Source organism: Pituophis catenifer, unplaced genomic scaffold (assembly GCF_029215685.1).
Source record: "Pituophis catenifer annectens isolate HBS135680 unplaced genomic scaffold, rPitCat1.0.hap2 SCAF_3, whole genome shotgun sequence".
Taxonomy (NCBI): domain Eukaryota; kingdom Metazoa; phylum Chordata; class Lepidosauria; order Squamata; family Colubridae; genus Pituophis; species Pituophis catenifer.
In genome coordinates this window covers 179,257,325-179,277,363 of record NW_027256883.1, presented here as the reverse complement: position 1 = coordinate 179,277,363, position 20,039 = coordinate 179,257,325, and the positions used below count along the sequence as shown (strand labels likewise).

The 20,039-nt window shown below is 36.1% G+C and overlaps 1 protein-coding gene across 11 annotated transcripts in view; it reads right to left on the bottom strand.

Moving 5' to 3' along the window:
• PPP1R12B (protein phosphatase 1 regulatory subunit 12B) overlaps positions 1 to 20,039 on the bottom strand; it is a 110,096-nt gene that overhangs the window by 43,911 nt on the left and 46,146 nt on the right. For 8 of the 11 annotated variants that reach the window (XM_070941595.1, XM_070941596.1, XM_070941598.1 and 5 more), the window contains 5 exons: positions 17,194 to 17,284; positions 16,370 to 16,567; positions 14,016 to 14,199; positions 12,917 to 13,032; positions 11,343 to 11,384 (listed from right to left, as the gene is read on the bottom strand). In XM_070941595.1, the coding sequence (XP_070797696.1) occupies positions 11,343 to 11,384; positions 12,917 to 13,032; positions 14,016 to 14,199; positions 16,370 to 16,567; positions 17,194 to 17,284 (631 nt within the window). The remainder of the gene's footprint in view (positions 1 to 11,342; positions 11,385 to 12,916; positions 13,033 to 14,015; positions 14,200 to 16,369; positions 16,568 to 17,193; positions 17,285 to 20,039) is intronic. The other 3 variants (XM_070941597.1, XM_070941590.1, XM_070941593.1) reach the window with 1 other exon arrangement.

The following is a 20,039-nucleotide window of genomic DNA, read 5'->3' as shown; positions in this document are numbered from 1 at the left end:
GCATCAGACTAGAGGGTAGATGAAAGAGCATAACACTGTTTTCTCTTTTACCTATTGCTCATCTCTATCACTGATTAAGAGATAAGGAGTAATGTTGAAAAATTAAAAAAACTGGTAAATCAACTAAAGAAAACTGGGTATTCTATTTAGATTTTAATATGAAACAAAAAAAGTTTAACCATTTGCCTCTCAATAAAGAAGAGTTTTTAAAAGCCTCGATATTAAGAATTTAGTCAGTGTCAGAACTCACAATATTCATAACCACTCAGTACAACCTTTTGCAGAACCCTTTCTGGGATTCAGAAAAATTAGGAGTATCACTGCTTATAACATTAAGAAGCTACAACAGAAGCAAACATGAGACAGTGATTGTTCCCTTTTCTTTTATGTAGCTAGTATGTGTGATGGAAAGAAAATCGCAGAAAGCAGTTTAGGGTAGCTTTATAATTCTACTTCCACAGTAGTTCTGTTCAGATCGTACAAAACCTTTGGGAGCTGGCTTGCATGAAATCAATTCTCCACATATTTATACAAAATGCTGTTATCTGAGAGGCAGCGAAGAGTGATCTCAAACCTTCACCTAGTGAGCATGGTGGATTTCATAATACCTAAATAGAGCTCAAATATACTTAAGATACTGAATCTGTGTTTTTCCATTGCCAAGCTAAATAATTTCACCCATGAGCACAATCACTTTACAGTAGCTATTTCTAGCAAAATGTATCCCTTGCCATCTATTCAGTTTAAAATGCACCACCACATTTAAAAAAACACGATCTCCATTTTCTGCTATATTTCAGATACACATGGCCTTTGATTCCTTTAATTTTGTCTCCCATAGCTGGGGATGCTCTCTGGGTAACTTGAGGACAGTCCTCTTTTCTCAGATCAGCCTAACTCAAAGAACAATCATGGGGAAAATGGGAGGAGGAAGTTATTCAGTGGTGGGTTGCCCCCCGTTCGCACTGGTTCTATAGAACTGGTAGTAAAACCGGTGGGAGGCCCCGTCCACTGACCCTGACATCATGAAAATGCTTCTGCGCATGCGCAGAAGAGCATGCGCACATGTGTGCGGCCCCGTTGCGAACCGGTAGTAAAGGTAAGTAGAACCCACCCCTGAAGTTATTGTGTAGCCACATTGAGCTCCTGAATAAAAGGAGATATAAGATAGACAGATAAATAATGAAAAGTTAGATGAGGAAATTAAGGGAATAACAAGCATGTTATTCCCATAATTTATATAATATTTGTTATTTCCTATAACAATCATGTTATAGGAAATAACAAACCACTTGGTATTTCAATTGAAGATTCATTTCCTCTTTTACTTTAATTTCAAAGAAGTGTATGGATTCGTTAATAGTCAAAGTGACACAATCTGCACAAAGCATGAGATGTCTGTAAACGCTGAAACTCCTCCGGGTGCTGTCAGCCAAACAATGTCGACTGGCGGCCCCTAGGGGGAGAGCCTTCTCTGTGGAGGCACCTACTATCTGGAATGAGCTCCCCCCGGAGATACGGAGGATCCTGGATCTGCGCACCTTCCACCGCGCTTTGAAGACCTTTTTATTCCACCAGGCGGGCCCGGCCTAATCTTTTCCCTCTTTTCTTTTTAATATGCAAATTTTAATCTGTTTTTTAAATGATTGGGGTGTTTTAATTTGTCTGGGCCAAATTGTTTAATTCGATATTATCCTGTTTTTAAGTTTTGTATTTATGTATTTTACTGTTTGGCTATTCACCGCCCTGAGTCCTTCGGGAGTAGGGCAGTATACAAATCAAATAAAGATAAAGATAAAGATAAAGATAAAGATAAAGATAAAGATAAAGATAAAGATAAAGAAACACTTTACAGTTTGCAAAATTACGACAAGTCTTTAGAAACAAATTTAGGAAAAGGGAACTGCAACAGTTCAAGGAAGAGCTACCATGTCTGTGATCATGACATGATGCATGATTATTGGAGGGAGGAAGAATGGCAAAAAAAAAAAAAAAAAAAAACAACACCCAGAAAATAGAAGAAGGAATATAGTACCCTAATAAAGTGTATTGCTTATTTTTGCATTTTGAATAGGAACATTCTACACTACAACTTATTTCAACCTCCACTTTCAATCTTATTGTTTAATCTTCTCTAACATGCAGAATCCTATCACTTCAGAGAGCTACTGCTTTTGAAAAACTTTCATATGACTACCCTGGCAAATTAACTTTTTTTTTTTTTTTGTATCAGTGAACCACCCCAATCTATTCTGAGTGTTGTAAACTAGAAACAACAAAATAAAAGAAACTACCAGAACTAGTTGGTAGTTAATTCCTAAATATTCATTAGAACAGAAGATCTTCAGAGATTTGCAAAAGGGATTGCATGCAATTCTGGGAGGACAGTATTCCACTGGATGGGAGTTGCCACAAAAAAGCACTCTACCTTATACTGAAGATTGCATACTGCGAAAAGATTTGGTGTTTTCAGGTAGAGAGAAATTGGCTGTACTCTAAACTAAACTGATGCAAAAATAATGCAGCTACTTCCTGTAAAAGAAAACAAGCAAAACTGTTTGCCTGCAATGAACTGAGTAATGAATGCTGCTCTAACACATTAAGCAGCAAGTTCTCCTAATGGGAGGACCCCATTTAAATACACAGGAATTTACATGTCCATTCAGACATCTGTCTTGACTGACTGGCAGTCAAGTTTTTTTTCCCGTTTGTTGCACAAATTAAGGGTCACATAAATTCCTATGAATTAGTACTGTCAAATAAAATGGCTCTTCACATTTTTTTCGAAGTTAGCCAAATGTTTAAAGTCTCATTTAGTTTATCCATAACTCTGGTTAGGAAGACAAACAGAAAGGCAGAAATCCACAAGAAGAACTACTTTCTTTCATCCCCCACAAGTCATAATCTTGGCACATTTGGGAGTTTAATCACATTTAAAGGCAAGTTTTAGAAACAAACAATTTCATTTAAATCCTGTATAAGTGGCTAAAGAGAACAGTATGTACATGCAACAAAAATAGCAATAAGCTAAAAAAAAATGAGGAAAGAAGATCCATTCCCACTTGAAGGCCATTTCCTAGGCTTCAAGCCAAGATATGCATGCTAAAGAGCCCACTTTTCATTCAAACACTATTACATACAGAGAAACTAAGGAAGAACATTTAGTATATTAGCATTCGATTTAACGCAAAATCCATGACTTTAAAATTATGGTACATTGAAAGTGTTTAAAATTCAAAAGTAATTTTTGTAGGTTTTTTGTGACTTGAGACACAACAACATCCGAAACAGAAAGTAGATACGTCTTAACAAGTCAAGAATTGGGTGACATTGTCAAACTGTATTTTATGCTACATTTGTTGGGAAAATGGTGTTGGTGAAAGTTGAATATACCTTTCTATAAAGTCACTTAGCATGCAGGTAAATTATCCATGCAAAAGAAAATCTAATTAAAAAACCAGACCACAGAAAGGCAGAGGTTATCACAGGCAACAAATTCATGACATTTATTTCTCTAAGTACTGTAAAGAAACAATAACTCTATCATGCTAAAGATATTATGGTGACATCTGAAAATGCAAACGTTCTGAAAGCTCTAGTAATGAAAGTCAAGGAGGACAGTAAAAGAAATTGGGCTGAAGCTAAATATAAAGAAGTCCAAACTAATGAAACAGATAGAACAACCAGTCTTAGAACTGACAATGAAAATATCGAAGTCTTGAATAGCTTCTGCCTTTTAGGATTAATCATCAGCAGTAAAGCAAGTAGCAGTCAAGAAATAAACCGCAGACTAGCATTTGGAGGAGCAGGGATTTAAGGTCTTGGGAAAAAATATTAGAATGCCATGAAATGTCTATACTGGGATGGCTAACCCTTTTGCCATTGCGTGCCAAAAGTGGGGGGGGAGCGCGGGGGGGGGGGGATCGAGCGTGTGTATGCCGACACCCATAATTCAATGTGCCCTACCCCCATGCATGCACGTGCGACCCTCCCGCGCTCCCCCACCTTTTGGCATGCGATGCTACGGTGGGCCAGAAACTGCCCGTTTCCCGATGGGCTCAAAAGACCCGAAAATCAGCTGGCTGGTATACGCATGCATGCTGGAGCTGAGCTAGGCCAACGCTCGCGTGCCCACAGATATGGCTCTGCGTGCCACCTGTGGCATGCGTGCCATAGGTTCGCCATCACGGGTATATACCCAAATACAGGATTTTGCAGGCCATAGTATTCCCTGGGACACTGTATAGAAGCAAAAGATGGACTTTGAAGAAGCAGGGGAGGGAGAGCATTAAACTTTGGTGTTGGAGTAAATGCCTGGGAATATCAGCCCGGAGATACGGAGGATCCCAGATCTGCGTACCTTCCGTCACGCGCTCAAGACTTTCCTATTTCATCAAGCTGGCCTGACCTAAGTCTTTCCCCTTTTAAATGGAAATTTTAAATTTGGTTTTAAATTATTGGGGTTTTAAATTTGTTCAGCCAAATTATTTAATTTGTTTTAGTCTATTTTAAATTTTGTATTTATATGTTTTATTCTATGGCTGTTCACCGCCCTGAGTTCTTTGAGAGTAGGGCGGTATACAAATTCAATAAAATAATATAAAATAAATAAATCATAAACAGTCAAGAAAACAAACACATTTACTCTCCTTTGGACACATTACAATATGTGAAGACCTAGGTTTCTAGAGAAGCTCTGATGCTAGGAAAAGAGCAAGGAAGGAAGGAGGGAGGGAGGGAGGGAGGAAGGAAGGAAGGAAGGAAGGAAGGAAGGAAGGGGACAACCAGTAGTGAAGTGGATGGATTCAGTTACAGTAGCAACGAATCCATTCTTGGGAGACCTGAAAGACCAGGGTAACTTTCTTCATTCAGACCATCTCCTCTTTAGAAACATAATAGTTGCATGGGCCAAATATCATAAATATGCAATGTACATACAGAAAAAATGACTTATGACTTCTTTTACAGCAAATATAAATAAAACTCAACTTCAGCTCTTGCTATACAATACAACATAGATATTATATATTTTTTATAATTTATAAATAATACTAGTCATCAAATCCATATGTTAATGATTCCATTTTACAAGTTTCTAGTGCAAATTAAGATGCTCTCCTTTATTTGAAAACTGTAATGGCACTTTTAACTTTAGGGTAAATTTTTTTTTTTAAAAAAACCTGATAATTCTCAACTCCCTTTTCAGATAAAGTTTCATCATTCTGAAACAAGAGTACTGAATTAGAGTGAGGTTTCTGTGGACTTTCTGAAAGTTATTTATCTTACTTGATAAATAGCAACCATAACAAAGCCAAAGCAATAGATCTTTGACATCATTCTTCAAAAGGTTGGTAGCATAGCTCATTCCCTTAAGACGGTGATTTGCTTGGGAAGCATTTCAGTTGAGCCAACTGGATCAAATCCTATTCAAAGTTCAGCAGGAATCTTTGATTCAAATGAACTGATAATCCTAGAGGCTCACATACTTTGCCACACACAGAGATATGCAGCTTTGGATCATTTTCCTCAATAAATAAATGAACAATTCATTTGTATTTGACTCATTGGTTTAGCTGGGTTCTTTATGTCTAATTTTATGACTTATGTGGAGAACAGATCATGTTTCAGCTCATATTTATGCCACTCAAAAGAGTTCATAAAATCTTAAATGACACTGTATCTGTCCTAATATAGATAGTCCCCAATTTACGACCACAATTAAGAACAGAATTTCCATTGATAAGCAAGGCAGTTGTTAAGTGAATCACACCAAATTTGATGATCTTTTTTTTCTGCCAGAGTTGTTAAGTGAATCAGGAGGTTGTTAAACAAATCAGCTTCATCCATTAACTTAGCTTGCCTGAAGATAGCTGGGAAAGTCGCAAATGATGACCACTTGACCCCAGATGTAAATGCAGGCCGGTTGCCAACTGCGGGAATTTTGATCATAAGGATGCTGTAATGGTTATAAGTGTGAGGACTGGTTGTAAATAACTTTTTCTGTGCTGTTATAACTTTGTAGGGTCACTAAACAAATGGTTGTAAGTCAAGGACTCTCCAAAGAAACAAATATTTTTCTCAGACACAACTGAAGTTTTCTTCCTCAAGATTGTCTAACACCCTTCATTTATAGCAGAGAAGACAGCATACCAGAGATTCAGATAATTAAATGTTCTGAAGTGCTCAGTACTTCTCTGGAACAAATGCAGAAGGATTAAACTTGACTGAAATATTAGCTTGATCATTTGGGGAAGGAGGAAAATAAAACTACTTCCAGGAATTATCTTTTTCTATTATTACCTTTTCTCCTCTTCCCATTCATTTGGTTTTTAAATCCTGAGCAAAGATATGTATATATAAAAATATAACCATAGAAGACTACAGAATTTTATTTTGTATGGGCAATTTTTACTACTGTATTATATTTTTTTGAAATTATAGAAACTTCAAGCACAATTAGTCAAATATCATTTTCTTTATAATTATCTTTTGAAGTTAAATATAAGCTGACATAATACTTTAACATTAAATATGTTTAATGTTTAACTGGGGACATTGTTAAATAAAATGTCCCCAATCTTCTGAATGGCTATGCAATAAAATTGCTCTCATACCTCCCCCCAACCCCTCCCTATCAAACTAGTGATAGAAATCCCAAAAGTGCTTTTCAAAAGGCAACTGGGCTTTCTTGATTTTTATTCCTGGAAAACATTTCACCTCTCATCCAAGAAGCTTCTTCAACTTCTGGCTGAACGGTGAGGAATGGAAGGATTTATATTCCTTAGCAGTTATCTGGTAGACTTTGAGTCCACTTGGGGATTTATCTGTACCCTCAGGATCACCTGAATCAGAGTGCAAATGGGTGTGGAATCTTCTTGGGCCTGCTGAAAGGACTGTGTTTGAGACAGGAGATGGGTGGTGTCATATCTCTCCCCCTCTGTTGAGGTAGGGCTATTCAATTTTAATGCAGATGGCCTCTTTGACCCCTCTTTCAAACCAGTGGTCCTCTCTGTCCAGAATGTGTACTTTGCTGTTTTCAAATGACTGAAATAAATATACTACTTACTTCTAATATTTAATTTTTTTACTTCTATATCACATGGATTGTCAAGCTTTGCAGTACTACCGGTAGAAATACACATTGCAGGCTTGTGTAGCAAAATGAGGAACAAAGCTCAAAGAAAAGACTGTGGAAACCCTATAAAAAATTGCAATAGATTTTCCTGGGCAAGCCTGCAGTTTGGTTGTATAGGCAAAGCAGGGAGTAAATTCAAATTAGTCACTTGGTGACTTTATTCCTTTTAAAATATGACAAAAATGGATATACTAAAAAAATGTGGTCTAATATCCAGTTAATAGTGTACTGTATATTACAGAAAAAAAGATTTTCTAAAAAAACTTTCAATAACATTTTGATGCCACCGATAATTTCTGATTATAAAGCTGATATATTAGAAGCTTCTCCCCAAGTCCAATCATAATTCAATAATTGTTTTATCTTAGCTATCTAAATTTATCTTTACTCTATGCTTCTAGGGATGTGAAAGTTCTCCAGTATCACTGCATTGTTCTAGGAAATAAAACATGCAGGAGAAGGAAAGAAGGAAAGAAGGAAGGAAAGAAAGAAAGATAGAAAGAAAGAAAAAAGAAAGGAAGAAAGGAAGGAAGGAAGAAAGAAAGAAAGGAAGGAAGGAAGAAAGAAAGAAAGAAAGAAAGAAAGAAAGAAAGAAAGAAAGAAAGAAAGAAAGAAAGAAAGAAAGAAAGAAAGAAAGAAAGAAAGAAAGAAAGAAAGAAAGCAAAGCATCAGAATCCACATATTCACTGAAGTATTTAAAACTATAATATATTACTATTTAAATAGCCCTTCTTCCAAATCAACTACAAGAAATTCAGCTAAATGCAACTACTAAGTAAAATTTATGGCGTGAGAGCAACATGCAATAGACAGGGGCATACCTCACCATATTAGGTAGTCAATAACCCAGAAAACAGAAAGGAGAACATAGGCCTAATAAAGTCATTGCTCTTGAGAGCAACGGAGTTTCTGATAATAAAGCAAAGAAATGAGAAACAGATACCACACAGATCAGCAGAAATAGCCCTGGGATTGAGAATTGGAAGGATTAAGCAGGGCTCTCTAGTGAAAACGGAAGTTTAATTTTCTTTCCCAGGGGAAATGTGAAATTAACAAGAAAACAATATTGTATATGCTTGCATAAAAGATACAATTTCCTCCCAGTCAAACTCAACTAGTGGTGACTTCATGGATCATCCATGTAATTTTTTCACAACACTGCATACCATTCATGCAATTCCCTTTTGACGTAAACTATGTATGCAGAGTGTGGAAAAAGAATAAGAAGTAGTAAGTCAAATAAATTAAAAGCATCAAATAAGAAGACAACAATACATAGCTAAAACTAATTTATACAAACAGCAAATATTCTTCTTCTCCATCTTTACGAACTTTGCTTTCCATCTTTGTTCACAATGTCTACATATCACTGCATACACTGTTTTCCATTCTGAACCACTCTGTGCATTCCATTTAGTCTTGTATATGTTTAATTCAATCAAATCAAATACTGCTCTTATAACATCTGGTAACTAAATTTCAAGTCCACTTGTATGCCACATGCAGTTATTTTCTGTTAATAGTTAAGGACATAACAGTTTTGGTAAGCCAAAAGTGCAATCAAGGCCTATACCTAATCATGATACTCTATGCAAACTATGATCTCTAACTTAGATACAACCTTGCAAGTTAATATATTGCTACCTACAACTCACAGCACAAATATATATGAAGCATACCAACATTCGCTCAGGATGCAGAACAATTACAATCAACATGCCTCCTTAAATCAAAACTCCAAATAAATGCAATAGGAGATTCCCACTTTCACATACTCACTGAAAAAGACTAGTTCATATAACTAGTTCCCAACATTGTGTAATGTTGCACATGCCTAACCTCATGCTCATTGCAATAAGCCTTGCCTACTGTGAATGAACATAATGTAGAACATTATGTTCTACTACATAAAACTTAGATATGTTTTTCTAGTATTGCTCCTGAATCAAGCATACTTTCCATATTTTAGTGCTCCAGATATTAATAATTTCAGGTAGTAATTCAATGTCAAAGGATATATTCTCAGTATTTCCTTAGAGCCTTGGTGGCGCAGCAGACTAAAGTGCTGTTAAGTAGCCCCAGCTGCCTGCAATTACTGCAAGTTCAAATCTCACCAGGCTCAAGGTTGACTCAGCCTTCCATCCTTCCGAGGTAGGTAAAATGAGGACCCGGATTGTGGGGGCAATAAGCTGACTTTGTATAAAAAAGAACACCGCTTGTGGGGGGGGGGCTGAAAGCCCTACTAAGCAGGTATATACAAAAGTATGAAGGCTATTGCTTAACGCATTGTAAGCCGCCCTGAGTCTCCGGAGAAGGGCGGCATATAAATCAAACCAATAAACAATAAATAAATAAATTTGAAAAAAATAGATATGATAACCATGACTAAATGATTTTCTTTACAGACAGTTACTCTAAAGAGAAAAAAATTCTGGAATAGAATAAAGCATTATTAAAAATAATTAAGACCATTGCATCTTACAGATAAATCACATTCAGAAAACTAACACTTTCCACAGTAAAATTTATTATACATTTTCAAAGTCTCATATTGGATTAAAACTATTCTAAATTCTTTCAGAGTTTACGCCTAATATAAAAATGCAAAAGAACTGAATACAAAGTTCAAGTTACTATACAGTCTTAAAACAATCTATAACAGAATAACAGAGTTGGAAGGGACCTTGGGAGTCTTTTAGTCCAAACCCTTGCTCAAGCAGGAAACCCTATACCATTTTAGACAAATGGTTGTCCAATTTCTTCTTAAAAACCTCCAGTGTTGTAGCACCCACCACTTCTGGAGGCAGGTAATCCCACTGATCAATTGTTTTAACTTTCAGGAGATTCTCCTTAGTTCTAGGTGTTTCTCTCCTTAGTTTCTATCCATTAATATTGTCAGATTTTTTCCATGGTCTACAAAAAAGAGTAATTTACAGTCCCATCACTCAAATGTTGACAGTAGCCTGTTTCAGTTTTTCCTTTTCCTATATGAATCATTGCTTTTTTATATCTTTTAAGCAGTCTCTTCTAACTGACCTATGTGTAATTAATCATTATATATAAAGCAGTGATGGGTTTCAAATTTTTTTACTACCGGCTCTGTGGGCGTGGCTTGGTGGGCGTCACGTGGCTTGGTGGACGTGGCTTGGTGGGCATAGCAGGGGAAGGATACTGTAAAATCTCCATTCCCTCCCCACTCCAGGGGAAGGATACTGTAAAATCTCCATTCCCTCCTGATCAGGTGGGACTTGGGAGGCAGAGAATAGATGGGGGTGGGGCCAGTCAGAATTTTTACTACTGGTTCTCTGAACTACTCAAAATTTCCACTAACGGTTCTCCAGAACTAGTCAGAACCTGCTGAAACCCACCTCTGATATAAAGATATTACACTGTCATACAATAAATCAGATTTGACTAATAAAAGGCTGACAAAGCCAACTGAAAAAAAGAACTAAAGTTTTGCCTAATTTCTGAGTGTTCTAATTCTTCTACATTGTTAATCAACTTGGATGAAATTTTACAGAAGTAGAAAAATCTGAAGTTATCTCACTTTACGTTGTAGAAAGCATCCATAAATTGTACCATATATTGGTCTAGGCATGATTATTTGATATTTTTCTTAGTTCATATATCACTTCAGGTTGAAAAATGAAAAACTACCTTATTTTCTATACATTGGGTTTCTTAATAACTTATATAGAAAATGTTTTTTTGTATTCTACTCCTGTTATTTTGCCATTTCTGGTTTTGGCAAAAGCATAAATCTGATTTATGGCGTGGCTTTTCCAATTATATCATAAATCAGTTCATCCATATGTGGCTGAGCAAAAAATAAAACATGTTGTATTTATTTTCATAAGCACTGAAGTCTTGTTGCAAAGACTCAGCCTTGCTTTTTTTATGTTCTCAGCAACTTCCTCTATCGCCTCTGCCTTCATAATTATTACATAGCAATCTTTTTACATATCAAGCTAGTAAGCTATAGTTTAGTGAAAAACAAAAATACTAATGATCATCATTATTATAGAAGGGTAAGAAGAGAATACCTAGTAAAAGGAACAGAAAAATAATCCAAAATGTACTGGAAATGATTTTAAATCAAATATATTTCTTTTAAAATGTAAATGAGTTGAAAAAACAGTCTTGGAACCAAAATGTCACATGAAACAGCTCATGAACGAATATCTATCTATGTCTCTTTGTTTACCTTGTCCTCCATTACTTCTTCAGTACCATCTATTTCTTCATCCTACAAAATAAACATACAAACCATAAACATTTGAAATAAATGAGTTTTCTTCGTATGCTAACTAAAAATTGTACTCAAAGAAACCTACTGAGGCAGACAATATTCATTTTTATATTATTTAGACCCGTGATGGCAAACCTATGGCACGGGTGCCACAGGTGGCACACGGAGCCATATCAATGGGCACGCAAGCGCTGCCGTAGCTCAGCTCCAGCGCGCAGGCGTGCTCCAGACAGCTGATTTTTGGGCCTTTCAGTCCCACTGGAAGTTGGGAAATGGGCTGTTTCCGGCCTCTGGAGGGCCTCCGGGGGGTGGGGAAGGCTGGTTTTGCCCTCCCCTGGCTCCTAGAAAGCCTCTGGAGGGTGAAAAACAGGCTTACCAGGCCCACTGTGCCATCGCATGCTAAAAGCAGGGGGCGCAGGGTGGGTCGTGTGCACGGGGGCGGGGAGCATTGAATTATGGGTGTGGGCACACACATGGGCAACCTCCCCGTGCTCCCCCTGCTTTTGGCACGCGATGGCAAAAAGGTTAGCCATCACTGATTTAGACAATACTATACCAGAGTATACCAGAAAAACATCTGGTAAGTAATATTAATTAAAGCTTTGAAATTATTTGAATGTTTGAACATGAATCTCCAGCTAAATTGTAAGTTAGTTGACTGCAAAATGTGTTTAAAACACAATGAAAACTATTTTTAGAAAAAGCTCTCTGAAGAATATTAGAAACAGAGTCGCTAGATATACCTTATCCCTGTATCTCTTACCATAATTTAGTAGAAGCATGTTATCAATCTGCAAGGTCTTGTTTCATTACCCACTTGAACAGTTGTTTCATTACCCATTTGAAACACTATAAATTTCATTCAAAAATGTTTCTATTTCTCCACACTGTGAGTTGGATGATTGTAATTTCTGAAACTTGTTAGTGGTTACTGAAGTGCAACAGCATGTTAAATAGTTCATGAGCTTTTAAACCAGGTACAGAAATTTGAAAAAATCTTTTCAAAATTCATATTGGGTTTTCTGTAACTTTCCAAAGGTGTGCTGGGGATTGCAAAGAATCTGAGCATTATACCCAGTAGTTCAGCTAAGGAACTATTGATTTAGCTATATTCTAGATAAGATGATGGGCAAAACAGTGCAAATACATGACTGCAATGAACATTTAAGAGTTTGACAAACTAATCTGCAGAATAATACTATTGAAGGCCTTGTGAATCAATTACTTACTTAAATATGCATTCAACAGTACCATATTGTTATTTTAATTAGGGTTGTACACAGTAACCAAACAGTTTGCATCTTATTTTGTTTTTTAATCAATTTTATTCCTACCTTTAGAATACATATTGTAACAATTATAGTTTCACTTACATACACTGAAGGGCTTTTGTTTCCATTTGTAGAATTACATCATGCCCTATGTCCTTAACAATTAGGTAGGGATATATGTCTAATCCGCTATCCATCCCAGTGGATCAGAATTTAATCTTTCATTCTTTGGTTTCATGTATGAATGACAATACCTACATCCTTTGTAAAGAAAGAGATTCCAGTGCCTCTCCGTCTCTCTTTTGGTCGCCTTCTCTCTCTTACTGACTGCTTGTTTGAAGTTCTGTCATCCAGGTCCTGATCTTCGTATTCTGCTAAAAGAAACAAAGCTTTAGCTAAAAATAGTAATTTATTCAACCATGGGATCATTTTCAAAATAAGGCAAGATAGTACTCATACAGAGAGATTTGTTTAGCCTCATCATCTATCAATCTATACTAATCTATATTTAAATGTTTAACACCAAACACCAGTGGGTCTATCACGTAGAGGTGGTCCTCAGTTAATAACCATTTGTTCAGTGACCATTCAAATTTACAATGGCAACTGCAGTCACATGACTGTTATCTGCATCTTTTCCTGCTGGCTTCCCACAAGCAAAGTCAATGGGGATGCTGACAGGAAGATTGCCAGTTGCTTGGGTAAGTTTCCCCACCCATACACACCTCATTGTGCTTGTGCCTCACTCCCTTGGGCACTTGCGCACACTTGCACACTTTCTCCCATCCGTCAATAGCCACTCCAAACCCTAATGTACTAGTGCCACATCTCCCCACCACCTATGCACCCTTTGCTCCCTGTCACACCTGACAGTCACTTACCTGCCTGCTGGCCTGCTTGCAAGCCTCTCGGGACTTGCAACTTCCTGCTGGCTCCCCCACCAACTTTGGTTGTTGGAAGGCAGCAGGTAGTTGCAAGGAGATGCTTGCATAGTGACCAAAAGCAATGGGTACTTAAGGGATTGCTAAGCAATGTGGTCACATGATATTAAGCTTAATGACAGCATTACTTAGAAATTCTGGCCAAATTGCCATCATAAATCAAAACCACCTATAGTGGATTCAAATATTTCAAGAGATTGCTGATTCAAAAAGAGAGGGAGAAGAATTACTATTCTTCCCAAAGAAAAGGTGCAAGATTGATCCCAAAAAAAAAAACACTTGAAGAAAGGTATCCCCCACCTCCTCTCCTCTCCTCTCCTCTCCCCTCTCTCTGATGGGCTGCTATATTTAATATGTCTCTCATAAGAGTATACATTCAAACAGTTATAAAATATAGCAATGTAAGAAGTAAATACCATTTTTTTCCATGTTGCCAGCTGATGTGCTTTGGTAATCTGCTGAGCTCAATGAATCAGAAGATACAAATCTACTTGTCTTGGGCATGTGAGAACTTGAATAAAGACTGGAAGTTAATGAAGGAGAGACAGCAGTTGTAGGTTTGTCTTGTTGTGCTAAGTATCTCAATCGACGACCAGAAGACTGGAAGAAAAACATAGGCAATAACAATTGGTACAAAGATAACGAACAAGGGCTACATGCTAAGGTTAAAACTAACAGTATTATATCCCTTTAGCAGAGTTGAATATATATGTATAGAAAATAGTACTTCTTACCATTATGTATATAAAAACAAAGTGTAGGAGCATAGGCTATGTGAGCTATAATTAGGTGAAAAAAGAGAACATATATAGTCAGTCAGGTTTGGGTCAACTCATGACTGAACAAATGTAATATACTGTACATGGGGCTCTAACTTTTAAAACCCTATGTGGACCGAATTATTTGTTTGTTCTGGTTTCTGACTGTCCTGTTAAGATTTGACAGTTGGTTCTTTCTGGATCCCATCAACTAATCAACATTATCAAGTAGGACCTAAGAAGCAGGCCTTCATTGCCATGACATCTTCCCTCTGAAATAACATCCCCCTACCACCACCACCAAATTTGTATGATCCTTACCCCACTGGCCTTCTAAAGAGCACTGAAAACATGGCTCTTCTCCCAGGTCTTGGGTTAAGGGTACAGAGAGCTTTTTTCTGTTTTAATCGCTGCTGATTTTATCTTTCATAATTGGTTGTTGTTCCCTCTTAATGACACTAATTTTGAATGTTAGCTTTTTATTTTAGTATTTGTATATGTTAAGCAGCTCAGTATGATTGGAGTTTAGGTGACCTAGAAATTTGAATAATAAAATAACTAACTCTACCCCTAATCATAAATCGAAAGGAAAAACAAGAATCAGAACTTTTTAAACCAAGAGTGATCACTTCTATCAACTATAAACATTATTTTTTGTAATTTTTATCAACATGTACCTGCACCCCAGTCCAACTGATAACTTCAAAAGGATTTAGATTACAAACAATGCAACTAACCAATCTTAATTTTTCTCAGGACTCTGAACAGGATATATTTTAAATAAAACAAAACTTCATTTTATCTATACTGGAAAAATAAATATAAGCAATTATTTTCCCAGATCTTCAACTGTCTAGATTTTCTTTTTCGTTGGGATAAATAATCATCAAATAGATACAGATATGAGTCTTTGCTGTTGGTAGTTGATCAAAAATGATATTCTGGAAATATAGTGAAGTTCATTAACGCAGTATACAGATGCTATGAAAAAGACAGATTCTCTGCTGTAGTTTCCATTTATTAAGGACTAAAAATAAAGCTAACAGGATTATAACTTTGTTCACGATGTTATGGCAAAACATGAAATATATGCTGTATATAAGGAATAGGTTATCTAACTAATTTAGACTTCAGCTTCTCTGAGCCTAAGCCAGCATGGCCAATGACAAGGAGTTGTGGAACAGTAGTCTCAAGTAAGTAGAGAGCAGCAGGTTGCTTGTATCTACTCTTCACAGTTCAGGTTTCTTAATCTTAAAATGTGTATGTAGATACATGCAAATATTTCCTCCTGAATAAAAACTTAAAGTGAAAAACTGAAGGTTGAGGCAAGGCAGAAATGTATAAAATTACTTGTGATATAAATAAAATTGGTAATTAGAGCTTTATACTCAAAAAAGCAGTAATGGGCCTTGACTGACTTTAAAAGAGGATAAGATGCATTCATGGAAGAAAATATTAATAGTTTTGATGGCTATATATCAGTTCTAGTATCAGAGCTGGTTTGATATTATAATACAAGTTAAGAGGGTACTATTATATCCATTCTCTACTTCTGGTTTTCCCATAAGCACCTGGCTGACTTTTCTCTGCTCTGGGAGAACTCTTAAATTATAATTATTATTGTTCACATCTTCTGCAGAAAGCCATTTAATGACATTTAAAAGGCATTTATCAAATTATGACATCTGGCCCTGCCCTTGAAATAAAATGTCAACACTGCTAACACATATTTGTTTCAACAAGTTATATTTGGACAGATCATTCTGAATACCAGTATAACCAAATCTGCTGATTAAGAGGTATATTTCTTCACAAAGATCCATTGCTATGGTATAAAAATAAAGAAAAACATCACAGAAGTAAATAGATATTTCTTTTAATAACCATCTTTTAAAAAAAATGGGAAACAAATTAAATATATACTTTTTCCTTCAAACATAATTCAAATCTATTACTCATCGAATGTCATAATTTTGGAGGAAAAAAAAGGTTTTATGTATGGCTTCACTTACCTCTTCATCCAAGTTTCTAGTCCATGGTGAGTTGACCTCCTTGGATTCTCTTCTGGTGATATCTTCTTGTTTTCCACCACTTCCCTCACTAGTTCTGAGCCTGTCTGACCTTTCACTTGGCTGTTCCTGAGTAAACCGCTCTGCACGAGACCGGCTAAAAGTTCTCTCTGCCTCCTGCAGGTCTGTAAGTGTTATACCCTGAAAAATAAGACTGTCTTTGTTAATGTGGTGTCTGACTCGCCCGTGGCCTATTACTGGGCCGCACAGCTGGAGGTGAATGGCAGGTGAGCAAACATAACTGAAACCACAACCACCACTCCTGGTCTGTGGAAAAACTGTCTTCCACGAAACCAGTCCCTGGTGCAAAAAAAAAAGGGGGGGGATCATTACTTAAAATCAATAAAAATCCCATCATAAATTATCCTTCCCACAGTGAATAAGCTTGGTAAAGTTCTAATCAGGTGATAATCAGTAAACTCAAAGCTGGGAATCAGTACTTCAAAGTATGCTAACTTATCTATTAAATATAGCATTTCCAAATATTCAATGTGAAGTAATGTCAAAAAATATTCCTTCTCTGATGAAAAATAATTAGCTTTATAAAAATAACAATTTAATTATCAAATGATGTTAATAACATTCTTCCTTGAAATTAGATATAAATTTCGAGAAGTAATATAAATTTATTTAAAGCAGGCCTTTTAATGGCCAAAGATGTGTAAGAAATTTTCCATTCTGAAGTGGATTAAGAAAAAACTACACAGGAAAAATTAAATAATTTAGAGATCACATTACCTTCTTCTGTAGAAGTTAATATTTCTCACCTGGGTAGATCTGCGAGTCTGACGAGCTTGCCTAGATCGAGCTTTCCTTAGAGATTCTGCTTCTTCATCTCTTACAGGTGTCAGATAGGACCTAAAATATAATAAAAAGGAAAAAATCCTTTAAACGTAAAAATAGCTTTTGCAAATAAAAAATTCTGCTTATTCAAACAGTTGAGTCTTTCATCTGCTGCAGGGTGTGAAGAGGGTACCTTACATTAAAAATAAAACATGAGGGCAATTTAATTACTGAGAATAAACAGATATCCTAAAATTTTAAAGTACCTGCATGTAATTCTATGCCTAAAAGTATAACAAGGGCATAATCTTGTTGAACTCCTACAATAGGCATACGCAAAATCAGAAATCAGAATCCAGTCATTGACAAACACTAAGAATTTTTAGCATACATATAGCAATGGACTTTGGCCTAGAGATTTGCTGCAGTATAATAAAGCAGGATAAAATCACAAACAGTAATGGAATTGAAATGCCAAATGGCCAAACCACCAGGAGCCATCATGATGAAACTTACAAGTATCTGGGCATTTTACAATTGGATAGCCTCAAGCACAGACAAGCTAAACATGTGATTTATAAAGAATATATCCAAAGAGTAAGAAAACTGCAAGAGACAACATTGAATGCTGGAAACACTATCAAAGCCATCCATAGTCGGCCCACGCCTGTGATATAATACACTGACAATACAAGCCATTGTTGATTCTGCTGCTTGGACTAGCCCTGCAGTTTTCTTGGCAAGACTTCAGAAGTGGTTTGTCATTGCCTGTTTCCTAGAGCTGAGAAAGTGACTTGCCCAAAGAGACTCAGGTCGATTTGTGCCTAAGGTGGGGCTGGAATTCAGTGTTTCTGGATTTCTAGCCCAATGCCTTAACCAGTACAGCTTCCTTAAAATGGATACGTTTAAGAATAGATTGACAATATATAATTTTGATTCACCTTGAAATGTATTAATTTGAAAAAGTATATATGGGCCATATTTTTAGCTATAGATCGGGCGGGGGGCAGCAAAGTTCAATAAAAACTGCCTAGTCTACTCTAATTTGATTTTCAAGTGTTATTTAGCAAAAACATAAACTGGAAACTATAAATTGGCATTTCGTCCCATTTGTGTTTTGCTTCCTTTTATGCTAGATACAGTATATTTGAATCAACAGGGTATAGTATTGATTTCCTGTAATGGCATATTTTGGGATATTTGGCTATATAAAGATCATTGCTGCATGTAAATCCGTTATGTGACAAAGGCTTGAATCCTTGGTCTAATTTTTCCTTGCTCAAGTTTCTTTCCTATTTTTAAACATAATTATATTTTATCACTACTACTAGGAAAATAGTGTAGAAATTATTGTATTTTGTTTCAAATATTTATTTTTTAAATAAATATCCACATCCAAGTTTTCAAAAAGACTACCGCCTTCTCTTTCAGCGCACCCACCAAAATAAAGGTTAGTCATGCCACAGAACCTGAGATATTGAAAAAGAAATGTAATAGTTGGAGCTTATAGGAAAAGAGTATATAGGTAGTCCTCAACATACGACCACAATTGAGCCCAAAATTTCTGTTGTTGAGCGAGACAGTGGTTAAGTGAGGTTTGCTCCATTTTATGACCTTTCTTGCCACAGTTGTTAAGTGAATCACTGCAGTTGTTATATTAGTAACATGGCTGTTAAATGAATCTGGTTTCCCCATTGATTTTGTTTGCCAGAAGATTTCAAAAGTTGACCACATGACCTGGGGATGCTGCAACAGTCAGAAGTGATAAAAAATGTCATAGGTCACTTTTTTCATTCTGTTATAACTTTGAATGGTGACTAAATGAATGGTCAAGGGCTACCTGTAATATTGTCTGTATATTCTATATGTCTATTGTAATTCTGTATAAATTCACACTCTGGATTTATCCGATCCTCTTTGAAAACTATCCATGTTGTTGCCCATGATTACATTTTATTGTAGTAAATTCTAGTTTAACTATGCCTGTATAAAGTAGGATTTCTTTTTGCCCATCTATAATCACCAATCATTTATGAAACAATGAATGATCCTAGAGTCTAATACTGTGAAAGAGAAAGAAACAATGTATTTACTTTTGTCATGTCCTTCCTAACTCAACTGTTTTGATACATTTATGCCCCATGTTTCTTGAAAAAAAAATTTTCCTCAAGAAATTCAAGCCTATCTACATAGCACTCTCTCCTGCACAAAAACAATTTTGTGAAGTAAATTTGACTCAATTGTCCCAAATCACCAGTGAACATCTGTGGCTGAGTGAGAACTTCAACCCTAGTTTAGTCCAATACCATTATTGTCATATTGTAAAAGGCCCACACAATGTCATCGGTCTACGAAAAAATTGGAGGAGAAGGAGGAAGGAGCACTCTTGTCCCCAGGTTTTCAAAGGAAAAGTAGCATAGAAGTCAAACAAATAACAGGTGAATAAGATTTAATTAATACTGTAAGTATTGTCATTTATATGATGATTTTGAAAATTGTAAAATACTTTAGTGTCAGGCAGATTATTTTAGCTGCATTTATCTGAAATGGTGGGACACAATTTCAAAGTAAGCAAAAGGAACAACATGACTCAAGGAGCAGCAATCATAACTCAAAAAACTGAAGTGGAAGGTAGTATCTCATTCTCAGTATATGAAATATGACATGTGATAAATGATGCTATATCTGCTGATCTGTGCTTTAGACATCTGACATTCCTTAAGTAGAAATTAGCATATAATTTTAAAAGCTAGACAGTATTCCATTTGAGGTTAAAAAGGCAGCAAGTCATCTACTGCCATCTTGTGGAATAAAGAAATATAAAAAGATG